Source organism: Mastomys coucha, unplaced genomic scaffold (assembly GCF_008632895.1).
Source record: "Mastomys coucha isolate ucsf_1 unplaced genomic scaffold, UCSF_Mcou_1 pScaffold13, whole genome shotgun sequence".
NCBI lineage: Eukaryota > Metazoa > Chordata > Mammalia > Rodentia > Muridae > Mastomys > Mastomys coucha.
This window is the reverse complement of record NW_022196895.1, coordinates 39,395,356-39,409,321: the sequence shown is the minus strand read 5'-3', so window position 1 is coordinate 39,409,321 and position 13,966 is coordinate 39,395,356. Positions and strand designations below refer to the sequence as shown.

General features: G+C 41.9%; 1 protein-coding gene across 3 annotated transcripts in view; it reads left to right on the top strand.

Annotated features, from left to right (window-relative positions):
- Dpysl3 (dihydropyrimidinase like 3) overlaps nucleotides 1–13,966 on the top strand; it is a 112,604-nt gene that overhangs the window by 61,267 nt on the left and 37,371 nt on the right. The window contains exon 1 of one of the 3 annotated variants that reach the window (XM_031365590.1): nucleotides 5,326–5,527. The exons of the other annotated variants lie outside the window; for them this stretch is intronic. Within the exon in view, the coding sequence (XP_031221450.1) occupies nucleotides 5,495–5,527 (33 nt within the window). The 5' untranslated portion in view covers nucleotides 5,326–5,494. Of the gene's footprint in view, nucleotides 1–5,325; nucleotides 5,528–13,966 lie in introns of those variants that run through there. 3 annotated transcript variants of the gene reach the window in all.

The window sequence follows — 13,966 nt, the reverse complement described above, 5'->3', positions numbered from 1 at the left end:
AAAAAAAAAAAAAAAAAAAAAAAGAAAGCAATCTTGAATGCTCTCGTTTTTGCCACTGGTTCCTAGGAGTCTGAGGAGTTTGTGGAAGATGAAGGAAGCTTTGTTACAAGTTTGGATTATTTTTAAGTGAGGCCTCCTTTGTCTTTATTTCCAAAGTTCATTTCAGACCAGGCCTTCCTTGTTCTCAAAGCATTTATAATTTTCCCTGTCAATATAACTTGGGGAAGTCTGGGGCCAGTGAGTCAAAATAGCTGTTGCTTTAAAAGGCCCCTTTCTAGTGAAAGCAAGGCTGTGGGTACATAGAGGTTTTTCAGCTAGATAGAAGACAGTGACAGAGAGTTACTCATGACTGTAATATGCTTCGTGTGTCAAGAATAGAACCACAGAAGATATAGCCTGACTTCCTACCCTAGGATTCTTTATAAGAATTGTGCTATGTGCTCTTTGGTGGGTGGCTCAGTCTCTGTGAACCCCCACAGAACCAGTTTAGTTGACTCTGTTGCTCTTCCTGTGCTGTTCTTGACCCCTCCATCTCCCCGCACTCTTCCACAAGACTCCCAAAGCTACTCCTAATGGTTGGCTGTGGGTCTCTGCATCAGTTTCCACCAGAAGCTAGGTGGAGTCTCTCAGAGGAGAGTTATGCCAGACTCCTGTGTGCAAGCATAGCAGAGGATCATTAATAGTGTCAAACATTGGCTATCTCCCAAGGGATAGGTCTCAAGTTGGGCCAGTCGTTGGTTGGCCATTCCCTTAATCTCTGTTCTATCTGCATATCTTGTGGCAGGACACATTTTGGGTTTCTTTTAGCATTTCTCTAACACAAGGGATTGGACCATCAAGAAAAAAAAAAACCCAAATATATGCTTTTATAATTTTTTTCCCCAACATGTTATTCTACCAATAAAAGTGGAACACACACACACACACACACACACACACACACACAAAGAATTGCCCTGTAGTCTTTACTAAAAAATAGCTAAGGCTTATTTCTTCACTGAGCTGAGCCAAACTTTTTTAAAAAAGGGAAAAGTCAAACTGTTGTTTGAGAACAAAGGAAAGGTAGACAACAAGATCGATGACTTCATCCTGAAATGTGGGTTCTCGCTTTTAAAAGAACCGACATTTGTTATTTGTCTTCTGTACCCAAAATTTAGGGTCGTGGTGGTCTTTTGAGGCAACAATCATGTTCTTGAAGGGCTTTCTTCTTTTCTCTGCCATGCTACCCTGGCACAGAGCCATGGTTTGGCTTCTTAGGATGTAAAGGGGAAGAAGAGCCCTTCTTTGTTCTCCTGTTTAGAAGAATCAAGTCTGGACTTCCAAGTTACAGCAAACTTGAGCCTATTTCTAGTCTTTCAAACGGTGCCTTTTCTTCCAGGTCCTCTCTCTGGTGGGAGCGGGGACACTGCAAACTGTGCCTTCTATAAAACGTGTCCACCCTGGGACAGTTTTAGTGAGTTGCATAAGTCAGTGGTTGTATGCTTTTACCCACAATTCCCAGGAAGTCCCCACCAACTTTTAAAGTATAATCTCAGACTTGGAAAAGGATCCCTGCGGCCTCTACAAATTGCTGGGTGCAACCGCCTGTCATTTGAAGGTGCCGCTCACATATCCTAAGACCCAAGCCTGCATTTCACTTCTGGGAATTACAGTTTGGCTGGCTTTCAGATTTAGTGAAAAGGTTTCTTGTTTCTGAAAAGCAATGGGGTGAGAATTCACTAGGCTTCCCCGACACTGTAAAGATCCAGTCAAAGCTAGCTCTCTGTCAGAAATGATTAAAGAGGAGAAATTGCCTCTTAACAGAGGAGTGGGGACCATCCATCCACACAGCAACAGAGACAAGACATCACTTCCTGGAGTCCCAAATCTGTGATTCCTGATTCCTAATGATCTGTCACCATTTGTTGTTTTTCTATGAATTTAGGGATTTCCAGTGTGGTATTAACTCAAGTCCATCCATTAATACCATTTTCCTAAATCCCAGGACCCCATTTCTGCTTCATGTCTCTTTGGTTGACCAGTGCCTCCAAATTATTATTCAGTCTTGTATCTCACTTTTGTTACTCTCTTGTCCCTCTGCACTTATTGATGGGAATCTTGTGCTGAAGAATTGTGAATTTTTGTACATCATGCCCTCTCCTTCAGCCTTTTATAATTCAAACTTTCCTTCATAATATGCTAGGTGCTTTTTTAAATCTATGTTCTTCATGTCACATCAGCAATCAATTCAATCTTTACCCATTTTGTAATTTTCTATATAAAATTTCTTCAGAAAGTTATAAAGTGCCTTGTATATTTTGCAACTAAATAGTGCAAGTAGTTAGAGAGTCTTTGCTATTCTTCATATTGCCTTCTGCATCCCATTCTGCTACAAACAAGACAGTAATCTGCTGTTTATCTTTCCAGATCTTCCTCCTGTCCACACAAAAACCATGATACACAAATTGTGATCTCTAATCCTGGCTGTTAGCTTGATTACATCTGGGACTAATTAAGTCCCAAGCATTTGGCACACCTGTAAGGGATGTTTTCTTGATTGAATTATTTGAGGAAGGCAGACCTACTGTAAAGCTGAATCGTTTGAGGTCTGAAAATCCACCCTAAATTTGGACTCATGTGCATGTGTAGATTTAATCATTCTGTGCATTTTAGCAAGAATTGCATCCTATTTTGCCCACCCAATTGTAGTGTGGTTATTTGGGGTATTTCTTTAGCTCAAAGTATAGACTTAACTTGCTTTGGCACACAAAAATTAAATAAAAATTTAAAAAATAATTTGGGGCCAGGATATGACTCAGGGCATAAAAGTGCTTGTTGACATGCATGAGGGCCTGAGTTTGATCTCTTGGATATATGGTGGAAGGAGAGAAACAGCTCTCAAAAGTTGCTCTCTGACCTTCACAATCATGTTGTAGACACACATTCACACGCGCGCGCACACGCACAGAACACATGCATTAAATAAATATAGAATAGCTTTGGAGATAGGGTGGGGCTCAGTGGTCAGTCACTTACATAGCATGCTGAGGGCTCTTGAGATGTTCCCAGTATTGAGAAAACAAACAAACAAACAAAAGCTTCCAAACATTAATAAAATTTGTATTTTATTTCTAGTAACTCATGCCACGGTTTTATCATAGTTATTAAGTCCTGGCTCATTGTTGGGGTGTTCCTTGTTCTCTCGTTTCTCTCTCTCCTCCGTTTCTGCCCTGCTCCAAGCTCTGGGCTTTAATGCCCTGCGTCGGTCAACTCTGCTGCTTCTACACTCTTTCATTTCATTCACATGGGATCCGTAGGAGACTGGAGGGAAAGAGACCAGGAAGTTGGGGTAGTTTTCCTCCTTGATTCCTTCCTGTGGGGCCTGACATGGCTGAATGGATCCAGGGAAGGAGTGCAGCTCTCTGCCACGCAACCCTCAACATCCATCAACCCTTTCGAGTTCTAGGAACCAGTTCCTCCTCTGTCACCTTCACGGCTGAGTGGTTACAGGTTCTGAGTTCATACTGTTGGCAGGCCCTGGATGCTCACGTCCCCTGGACTTCCTTAACCCCGTCCACACTGCATCAGGCAATGCCATCCTTAAACTCTGCTTAGTAACTCACGGTCTACTAATAACTTAGTACCTTAAGTTCTATTTCCTGCTCTTTCCCTGAGTGCCATGGTAACGTTTAGACTGTCCCTTTCTCCTCCTGCTGGCTGCCATTTCCCCAGTCGTTTCTTTATCATCAGCATAGTCCTTCTGTCAGTCTAATTCTTTTTACATTTTTCTTTTAAGTCTGGGATTAAATTTTATACATCTTTTTAAGAAATGGTTTCTAAGAGTTTTCTATTATTCACAGAATAAAACTTGAACTCCCTAAGTGTTTGCCTCCCATCTCTGGCTGCTGTTTGAATATTCTTGGTATCAGGCGTCCACAGCAGCCTCTCAGTTTCCCACTGGAGTGCATTTCTTACATTGGAAACTGATTCTCCACTGCCTGGCTATGTGATGTCAGACTGTGAATTCACCCCATCATCTCATGGGGAATGCATGGCAGTCATCATTTTATTAAGGTTTTCTTGAATCAAAATATATAAACTTATGACCATTTCAACATCTAACAAATTTCCAGTAAAAGTTGTAAATCACAGTGATCAATACTGTTATGAATTAGTACTTCCTTACTCTGATCAGAATTTGTTCTGACCACATCTGTGTGTTCATGTCAGCAATTCAGGTTCATGTCACACAAGGCCTGTGTGAGTTTTTTGATCTCTGCAAAACAGAAGCTCTCTCTCTCTCTCTCTCTCTCTCTCTCTCTCTCTCTCTGTTTCTCTCTTCTCTCCCTCTCTCTCCTTCCCTCTCTCTGTCTCTCTCTCTCTGTCTGTCTCTCTTCTCTCTCCCTCTCTCCTTTCTCCCTCCCTCTCCCCCTCCCCCCTCTCTTCTCCCTCTCTCTCCTCTTTCTCTCCCTGTCTGTCTCTCCTCTCTCTCTCTCTCCCTCTGTCTGTCTCTCTCCTCTCTCTGTCTCTCTCCTCTCTCTCTGTCTCTCTCCCTCTCTGTCTCTCTCTTCTCCCCCTCTCTCCTTTCTCCTTCCCTCTCTCCCTCTCGTCTCTCTGTCTCTCTGTCTCTCTGTCTCTCTGTCTCTCTGTCTCTCTTTCCTCTTTCTCTCCCCTCCAGGTTCCTCCATGCCTCTCCCCCACAATGATACCGTTGTTGATAGTTGATAGCAGTCCAGTTTCTGTCTGGAGTCTCTCCCTTTGCAGAATGCGTGTTTACCACCACCACAGCATCACTCCAAAGAGTTGCACCACTATGCAAAGCCTCAGTGTGCCACTTTTACCCCCTGCATTCCTATCTGCTGGCACTCACTTTTACTCTTTCTAATCTTACCCTTTTACTCTGCATTTTTATTTGTGCTCCTGAGATACTTTAATTATTGTTTCATTTCTGCCTATACCTGACACCCTGGCTAATTGTCAAGGACGCCTTTGTTTTTGTACTGAGTTATTAAGTTTGTTTGTTCTTATCAAGGCCAAGGATGGATTTTTGTGTTCATTTCTTGATGACATAGGCACAATGCTGACAGGACATGGATTCTGCTAAATGGCAGCTCAGTCCACTTCCTTAGCACACACATACAGAGAGAGAGAGAGAGAAAGAGAGAGAGAGAGAGAGAGAGAGAGAGAGAGAGAGAGAGAGAGAGAGAGAGAGAAAGAGAGAACTTTCACCTATAGTACATGGGTGGGTTTGAAATTCCCTACAACAGAAGCAGTAGAATGTGCATATGTTATAACGGGCGTGGTGCTAGAATGCTTTTACCCAATAAAGGCTGGATTGTCCAATAATGACCATCTGTATTTGGTAATAGCCGAAACCCCTGTAGCTGTGCAGTTCATGAAGCCGGACCCCTCAGCTGTTTAATCTCCCACTGAAGACCTAGAAGTTTCCAAAAGAGTCTCTGCTCTTTAGTCTGCAGTGGATGGATGAAGAGTCTAGGTCTAACTGCAGCTTAGGATGTATTCACCAGCAAGAAACAAATTCCGGCAGGCAAGCAAGACTGATTCATTTCTGGGCCATCCTTATGGGTGTTCCACAAGAATGTGCTTCCCTCTCTTCCCCATGAAAGAGGCCTTTGTCCTTTTAGTTAAACTTTCAGTTGACCTTTTCTGGTAATTCTCAAAGACATACTCAGATGTATCTCTCAGTTGACTCTGGACCTTATGAAGTTGACACTCAAAATTAATCATCACAAAATCCAAGGGACAATGCAAAATCCAGAGCAGATGGTATGAAGTCAGTCATCAAAGTTCTGGATTTTCATGGGTCCTTCCTGGATTTCACAAATATGCTCTGAGAGCAGTGTGCTTTAGATGGTTTGGTATAGTGGAAACAGCTACTTTATTGTTGTGCTAACTCTCTGTGGGCTTGGCTTTTCTCCTAGTTTGCCTTCTATGACTGTGGTGAACACCATGACCAAAAGCATCTCGGGATGGAAAGGGTTTATTTGGCTTGCACTTCCACATCACAGTCTATTATTGAGGGACATCGGGGCAGGAACTGAAGCAGAAGCCATGGAGGAAAGCTGTTTATGACTTTCTCTCCCTTAAGGTTCAAATTAAGCAATCTTTCTTATAACTCCCAGTACCACCAGCCCAGGCATGGTACCAGACACCGTGAAGTGGACCCTCCTGCATCAATCATCAGTTAATTAATCAAAAAAAAAAAAAAAGTGTCACAGGCTTGCCTACAAGCCAATCTGATGGTGGCATTTTCTCAACTAAGGTCCCCTCCCCCTTCCCAGATGATAGATTGTGTCAGGTGGACATTGAACTAACCAGCACAGCTTTCATCAACATCTACATAATAAAAATGATAAAGTCGAAGTCATAGGACAGTATCTGGGATCAGATGTATTAAGCCTCCACTTACAGGCGATCTGTGGGCCCATCCCTCCATTATGCCATTAGTTCTTCTATCCATGATGGCATCAGCATTCTTATCTGTGCTCTGGATATTATGAATGTGCTTTTAAAGAGACATATACTTCTCCCAGCCACCAGTCAGAGGCACAGGGACAGATTAAACCCCTTGTCTTAAACCCACATACCCACATAGTGGCCAATCTGCAGCTCTGTAAAGTGCCATTAGTATGTGTGTCTATCCAGAGAGCATTTTTTTCCAGCTTCCACCAATCAAACACCCAGTAAAGGCTATACCATGTTTCTCATTTCTGGCTTAAAATACCTTATTTTCTGAAAAACTATACTTATTCCCTATTCTGGTTCTCACCCTTGTCCCCTCAAGTAGGCTGTAAGGTGATTCCCCTGGAATTTTTTCTCAAGAGCTGCCTAAGTCTCTTTTTCTCAAGAGCTGTGAAGTCTCTTTCATTCCACTTTGGGTCCTGCTCTTGCCGGTCCATGTTAACATACATTCTTATTAGTACATCCTGTAACCTCTATTAGACTGGCCTGGGTTTTAGTGCAGCAATGGTACTTACTATACACACACACACACATATATGTATATATATATATATACATATATATATACACACACATATGTATATATATATATATACATATATATATATATATAATGTATACACACACACACACACATACACACACACAGATGTATTTACTGCCAGGCAGTAGTGGTGTATGCCTTTAAATCCACCATTTGGGAGTTAAAAGCAGGCAGACCTTTGTGAGTTTGAGATCAGTCGTGTTAATTTAGTGAGTTCTAGGACATCCAAGGTTATGTACAGAGACCATGTCTCAAAAAACAAAAATTAATTAATTAATTAATGAAAACCATGTATTTATTCATGTATTTGTACATGTATATGGGGGTGTATTTGTGAGGAACACATACTAAGATGTGCATATGGAAATCAAAATAATTTTAGAAAGTTCATCCTCCATCTACCATGTGGATTGAATGCAGGACTTCAGGTTTAGTGGCAAATTTTTACTAATGGGACCATTGTGTCAACTCCAGGCTTAGAATTCTTGTTACATCATTTCCCTTCTAGATCAAGGGGAAAGTTTTGGTCTGGTACTTGTCTCTTTTTAACACTTTCCATACACTTAGCAATCTTTGAAGTGAAATAGTCAACTGAGGTCATCTTTTTGAACACTCTTCAAGGCAGCTGATTACAAATGGAATTGGAGTGTTTTAGTTGCATGTATCCTGAGGTCTACGATTTGAGGCTTAAAGGCATTATATAAGGATAACATGTCAAGCATCATGAGGGAGGGATGCAAATGACCTTTGCAGATCCAGCTGACCTACAAGCATGGGAATTTCTCCTGCTCCTCCCACCATTCCTGACTCCTCCTAGCATCATTCCCTCTAAGCTTCTTCACCCTGCCTGACCATCCATTTGAGCTTATCCATGTCTAGACTCCCATTGAAGATTGACTGTTATCAAGGAGCTGGGATTAAAGGGCTATCTAGAGTTCATTCCCCTGTCCATTGTGACCTGGGACAGACCCCATCACTCATCAAGCCCTTTGATAATTACATCTCTAAAATGGTTGACATGAAGTTCTGGTGAGAGAAGAATGCATGTGGCTGGCTTTGATGCTCTAGTCCCTGGGATAGCCACCACACCCTGGTTCATACCCGTTAGCTACTGCCTTCTTCAGACCTTTTTTTCTCTTCCCACTTTTATACATTCAGGGCCAAAGCCAAGACAATAAATGAAAGCAGTGATTTCCATATATTGTGTACTCTGCATACTGGGCTACATTTTGACAGGAATCTCTCATGGTCATGTGCATCCAGCAAGCCTTTGTGCTCCTTTGTGTGTTTAAATGACAAGAGCAAGAAAAGTGGGTCTTGAGACCTTTATCCCAACCAATTTAGGAGTTTGGAATAGGTTACCCTGTCAAAGTGTGGTCTATCTCAGGGAAGACTCTGAGCTAAGAACTTACATTGCTCCTGATTGTCCATCTTCAAGTGGAGCTTTTTCTCCCTGTGTCTCAAAGTCATGATTGTTACCCTGGGCCCTGGAAACAGAGCCATGTGCTGGGTGAAGAGTGTGGGCATGGGCCGGTTTCAAGACCTCACCACCCACTCCCAGTTCCTGCTGAAAGGGAGTAGATTCCGATCTTTCATGAGGGCTTATTTTCAGAGGAAGAATGACCTGGAAGGACCATGGGAACTTGCCCTGTGGGGGTGGGTTTAGAAGGGGAAGCCTTGACTGCCCTTGGTAAGAACGCAGAACAGCTGCTGAGGACAGGCTGGGGTCCAGAGACTGAAATCCCCCACATGGAAAGGTCTGTTATATTTTGATTTAAAAAGTGTTTGTTCAACTCTTCTTTATGACAGGAGCTTGGCAGTGTGAATGATAGTAGGAAGGGTAACTACTCACATGCACTGGGAATTTAGTGTTCAAGCAGAGGTTAGCACTTCGCAGAGTATCCTTCCCCAATCCTTACCAGAATTACAAGAAAATGACATGGTTATCCTTATTTTACAGACCAAGTGCCAGAAACCCAGAGAGGTAAAGTCCCTTGCCCAAACCCAGGTAGTGCTAAACCCCTCGAAAGGAACTGTATTCAGAGGCAGGCTGAGCACTCCAAATGCTTAGAGCCTCACTGGTACCTTTTTCTGAATCCCTGCCTACCCACTGTCCATGAATTAATAGGTCTAACTTAGAGAACCAGGTTTTCTCTCGCTTTCTCTTTTGAATGATGCTGCCTAGGGGCAGAACATCAAGAAGATTTCATCCATCTACTTTACCCAACCTGATCTATTCTTAAGGGTGAACATGTTTTTAGGAAGTGAGATCTAATTGCCCAAGTGGGAATTTATTTAAAATAACCACCTGTGCCTTCATCTACATCATAAAAGGATCATGAATTTCTACAAAGGGTCAGAGTCTGTTTGTGATTTGCGTCCAGGTCACAAGAGACTGGATTTTGGAAAACTCATTTTTCTTCCTAAGTTTTCTTTTTCTCTTCTTGGGATTGTAGCTTTTTTATTCTGAGCAGCTGGGATGCCACCAAAGTGTAGAACACACAGAGTTAAGTACTGTTCTCTGGCTGACCTAATAACTGGAAGAAGTTATGAGAAAGGCCCTGGCTTCAACTGGATATGTCTTCATTGCCTTAGACAGAGGCAGCATATGACATTCTGTATATTAAAGACTAGAGGAGAAAACTGTCAAACAATAGGTCCATTAGGCTTGACTTCCAGACTCAGCCTTTTCTTTCTCTATCCTAGTTTGAATTAGCCATCACCCCATTCATTCCTGCCCTTAGCAACTTTAAAGGTTTTCTTTTCAATTATTTTTCCTTCCTTCCCTTTTCTAAGTTCTGTCTTCTCTCACTTGCAATTCCTTTCACAAACTTAGGATTTTTAGTTTCTCTAATCATTACTAAACCTTAGTAAAAGAAAAACTTAAGACTTTTACCACACTTTAAAAGCCTTTCCTACCCTGGATCATAAATCAATTCCCTGATAAACTGCATTTACACTTTTGGGTCAGAAGGGGCAAGTCTAATGCACTCATTTATAAGCAGAGACTGGAAGCTAATGGATTCCTAAAGTTACCTACCGCAGAGAACTGGTTAGCAGTTTAGACGAAGGGACTCAGACTCAGTATCAAAGAAGAGGGTCCTGCCACGAAGGGCCTTTGACATAGATGTGAATATTTTTGCTACAGGAGCCTGGAGCGAGAATCAGTGTTTTGCCAAACCTGGGCCACTCCATTTTCTTACACCTGTAAGTGCTTTACTCTCTTGCTTAGAGTAAATCGTCCCTGTGTGTAGCTCCCTATTTCGAAAACAGGAACTTGAATCTGCCTCTAACATAAGGTACTTAAAAAGGCTTTTAGTGAAATTAACACAAATATACCAGTAAAAGGATAAATATGACTGATATTAAATGTATTACAGTGAGTACTGGCATGCTCTGTCTCCTGTCCTTCTCATTTCTGACACCAACCCTAGGAGGTAAAATAGATATTTATATACCCCATGCTAATAAAAGAAGACAAACAACAAACTAACAAACAACTGGAAGACTGAGGCTCTGAGAGGTTAAACTCTAACTCAAGGTCACACACCTGTGGAAGTGGTTTTTTGGAGTTCTCATAGTAGTAGTAGGAACACACTTGGATCCAAGCTGACCAACAGGCAGCCTGAACCCCTGCTGGGCTGCAAGACACTGAGGAGCAGGCTCCAAGGCAAGATGTTCAGCTGCTGATGTCAAACTCCATTTTGAGTATAGATGCTAAAGTAGTTACTTTTCTATTGCTGTGATAAAACGCTGTGGTCAAAAGCAACTTAAGGAAGAAACCGCTTATTTTGGCTTACAATTCCAGAGGGAGAGTCCAAAATGATGGGGGTGCCATGGCAGCAGGTGGCAGAACAAGAAGTTGAGAGATCATATCTGCAGAAGCAGACACACACAAAGCAGAGAGAGCAAAGTGGAAGTGGGCCAAGGCTATAAATTCTGAAACCCCTCCCTCAGCAACATACTTCCTCCAACAAGGCTGGAGCACATCCCCAAACAGCATTGCCATGGGGAAACAGGTGTCCAAATTCCAGAGTCTCCAGTGGATATTTTTCAATCTACCACTATGAGTACTGTTCAAATTATCTCAGAAAGTTCTGGAAATATCCCAATTCTTTATGTTTAACATTATATAACAAAGATTGGGGATTATGAACTAGACTGTGGTTGCTCAGATGATTCAGTGACAGGAATAGAAAATAAGAACCCCCAACTCATACATTTTTTGTTGACAATAACGATCACAGATGTTGGGTTTGTTCATACTGTTGGGTTTTGATTCTATCATCCGTATTATCTGTGAGGCTAGTCCATGAACTCATAGCAAATGTTACTTTGTGTGTACAAGGATAATTAGTCTTACCTGGTTTAGGCATTACTAGTAGTTCCATTCTGTACAGCCCTCGGATACAGTCTCTTGTTATCAGTCTCAATAGTTGGTCTGTCCAATTTTCAGTGTCTAATAGTTTGCCTAGGCTTCTCTTCCTAATGGAGACCTTGTACATGGGAATAAAGTGAGTCAAGTGGGTCACTGTGAGGGAAATGGACAGCAAGTTGAAGAGTCCCAGGGAACGTATATTTTTGTGACCTGTTGGTTCAACTTTTCATATTTCTGCTCTGCATAATGAAAACAAGTAATAGTATCAATAGCAATACTTATAACCCATGGATCGGGGCCCTGCTGCCCCCCACCCTCTCCCAAAAATTCTATAGGTTTATCATTTGTCTTTGAACTCTATTTAGATTCTTCCTCATTAAGCCAGAAAGGGTTTATCTAATTACCATTTGAAGAGTGCCCAATGATGTGATCCCAATAGTGTTGATTCCTCTTGGGTCCACTATTGCTCTCCTTTTGTGGAACATCAAGGCTACCAAGAGAGCAATTACCCCTTTGCTGATTGTCACTGCTTGTCCAGAAAAGTGGTTCAGGGCTTAGAATCTTTAGGTTATTTCTGTTTCATAATGTAGATCAGGTAGAATGAATGTAGCTCCTTTCCAAAAACACAAAGGGATGAATTTGTGTAGTTAGCCATGATGATTACCACTTCAGGCGACTGCTACTGGAAATGGTGCCCTCACTGACATACAAAACTGGGCTTTTGCAGGGCAGTGGTGGTACACGCCTTTAATCCCAGCACTTGGGAGGCAGAGGCAGGTGGATTTCTGAGTTCGAGACCAGCCTGGTCTACAGAGTGAGTTCCAGGACAGTGAGGGTTATCCAGAGAAACCCTGTCTCGAAAAACCAAAAAAAAAAAAAAAAAAAAAAAAAAAAAAAAAACAAACAAAAAAAAAAAAACTGGGCTTTTTTGCCCCCTTCTGGTGTTGCTCTGAGTCTTGGCTACAGGCTAGCTGGTGGCTCTGTTAGAGTCCTGTGTAAAACTCACAAAATAAAGATTTGTAGATAAAGGCAGGGACTGGACAGGGATAATTTACTCATGTGTACAATAGTTTGGAAGCATAGACCTAGAACCTTCTCATACATTTGCAGTGTTGTTAAAAGCTGAAATTATAAAATTTTTAAAATGTTTTGTTTATTTTGAGATAATCTTTACTCTATCTGTCTGGCCTGGAAGCTGCTAGATAGACTGGGATAGTCTTGAGCGCACAGAGATCTATCTGCCTCTTGTTCCCTGGCTGACGTTTTAAAATTAAAAGCACCACTACCCCTGGTTGAGGTTTTCTCTTCAAAGTCAAACAGTACAGTCAAGTCATATAATTTGTGAGGAAGATGCCTTTCTACCTCATTCTATCGACACTGACAAGATAGAATCCTTGTCTATGTCTCAGCCCTCTTTCATTCAGTTGATGAACATATAACAACTCTGGAGAGTGAAGACTGAAAAAAAAAAATCAAAGGACACATGCTCCCAACATGGACAGAGCTGCCTGCCTGGTCAGGAGATAATAAATCAGCCTCTGGAGAACATGAGGATTGGACAGAATTAATTGAAGTAGAAGCTGGCAAAATTTGCCCTAGAGTCAGGCAAGTGCCTGATGTAGCCTAGTGGTGTGACAAAGAAGATGGTTTTTAGATGCCAGATGAACTTGGAAAAAGGCACCGGGGACATATTTGCAAGAGCCAAGGAGTCCAATATATAACACAAATCCCATGTTTATACTCTTAGCATGAAGCTAAATACTGGGCAATGCAGGATCAGAATGAGGATGGACGTGTTGACAGATTCCAGAACAGCAGAGGTGTATAGATCATGTGTGGTGGGCCTCCTTTTTTACCTCCATACTTTGCTGCACATAAAGAGTTTTTCTAAATACTTAATTAATCTGTGTGTTTGAAAAATCTACTCCCCTGGTGATAAGACATGATGAAACTTCTTATTCTCACGCAACACCTGGAAGCAGAAGTTAAGAGGTAATTTTCTGGATCCCACATGGGACCCTCGTGTCATCTCCCATTTTCTCCTCTTGATCACAACCTGCATTACTTAGGAAGTTATCCGTCCATGGGACTTTCTTCTCTGAACCCTCTTCTATTTGGAAGCGGTATTCTTCAACAGGGGACAGGGAAGGAGCATTAAAGTAAGGGTTGAGTTAAATGGTTCTGTCCTTGAGCCTGGTCTATTACCCTAAGCTCCATGCAGTAATGGAGAGCATCATCTTTGAACACGGACATGTAAAACTGCGTTTTCCACATTCCCCTCATTTCTTTGCTTAGAACCGTCCCACATGTGCCTCAGTGTATTTTCATTCAAACTTAAACACTTAACAATTCCAGTGAGAGTAGCCACCCTACCTCTCTACCTGCATCTCGTTCTACTCATCTCCTCAAACATGAAGCTTTTGCAGATTGGCTTTCCTCAGCTTTTCAAAGAAACAAATATTTCCTCTACCTTGAGGCCTCACTACATATTGTCCCTTCTGCTAAAATTCTATATTGCCACCTGTCTTAGTCAGGGTTTCTATTCCTGCACAAACATCATGACCAAGAAGCAAGTTGGGGAG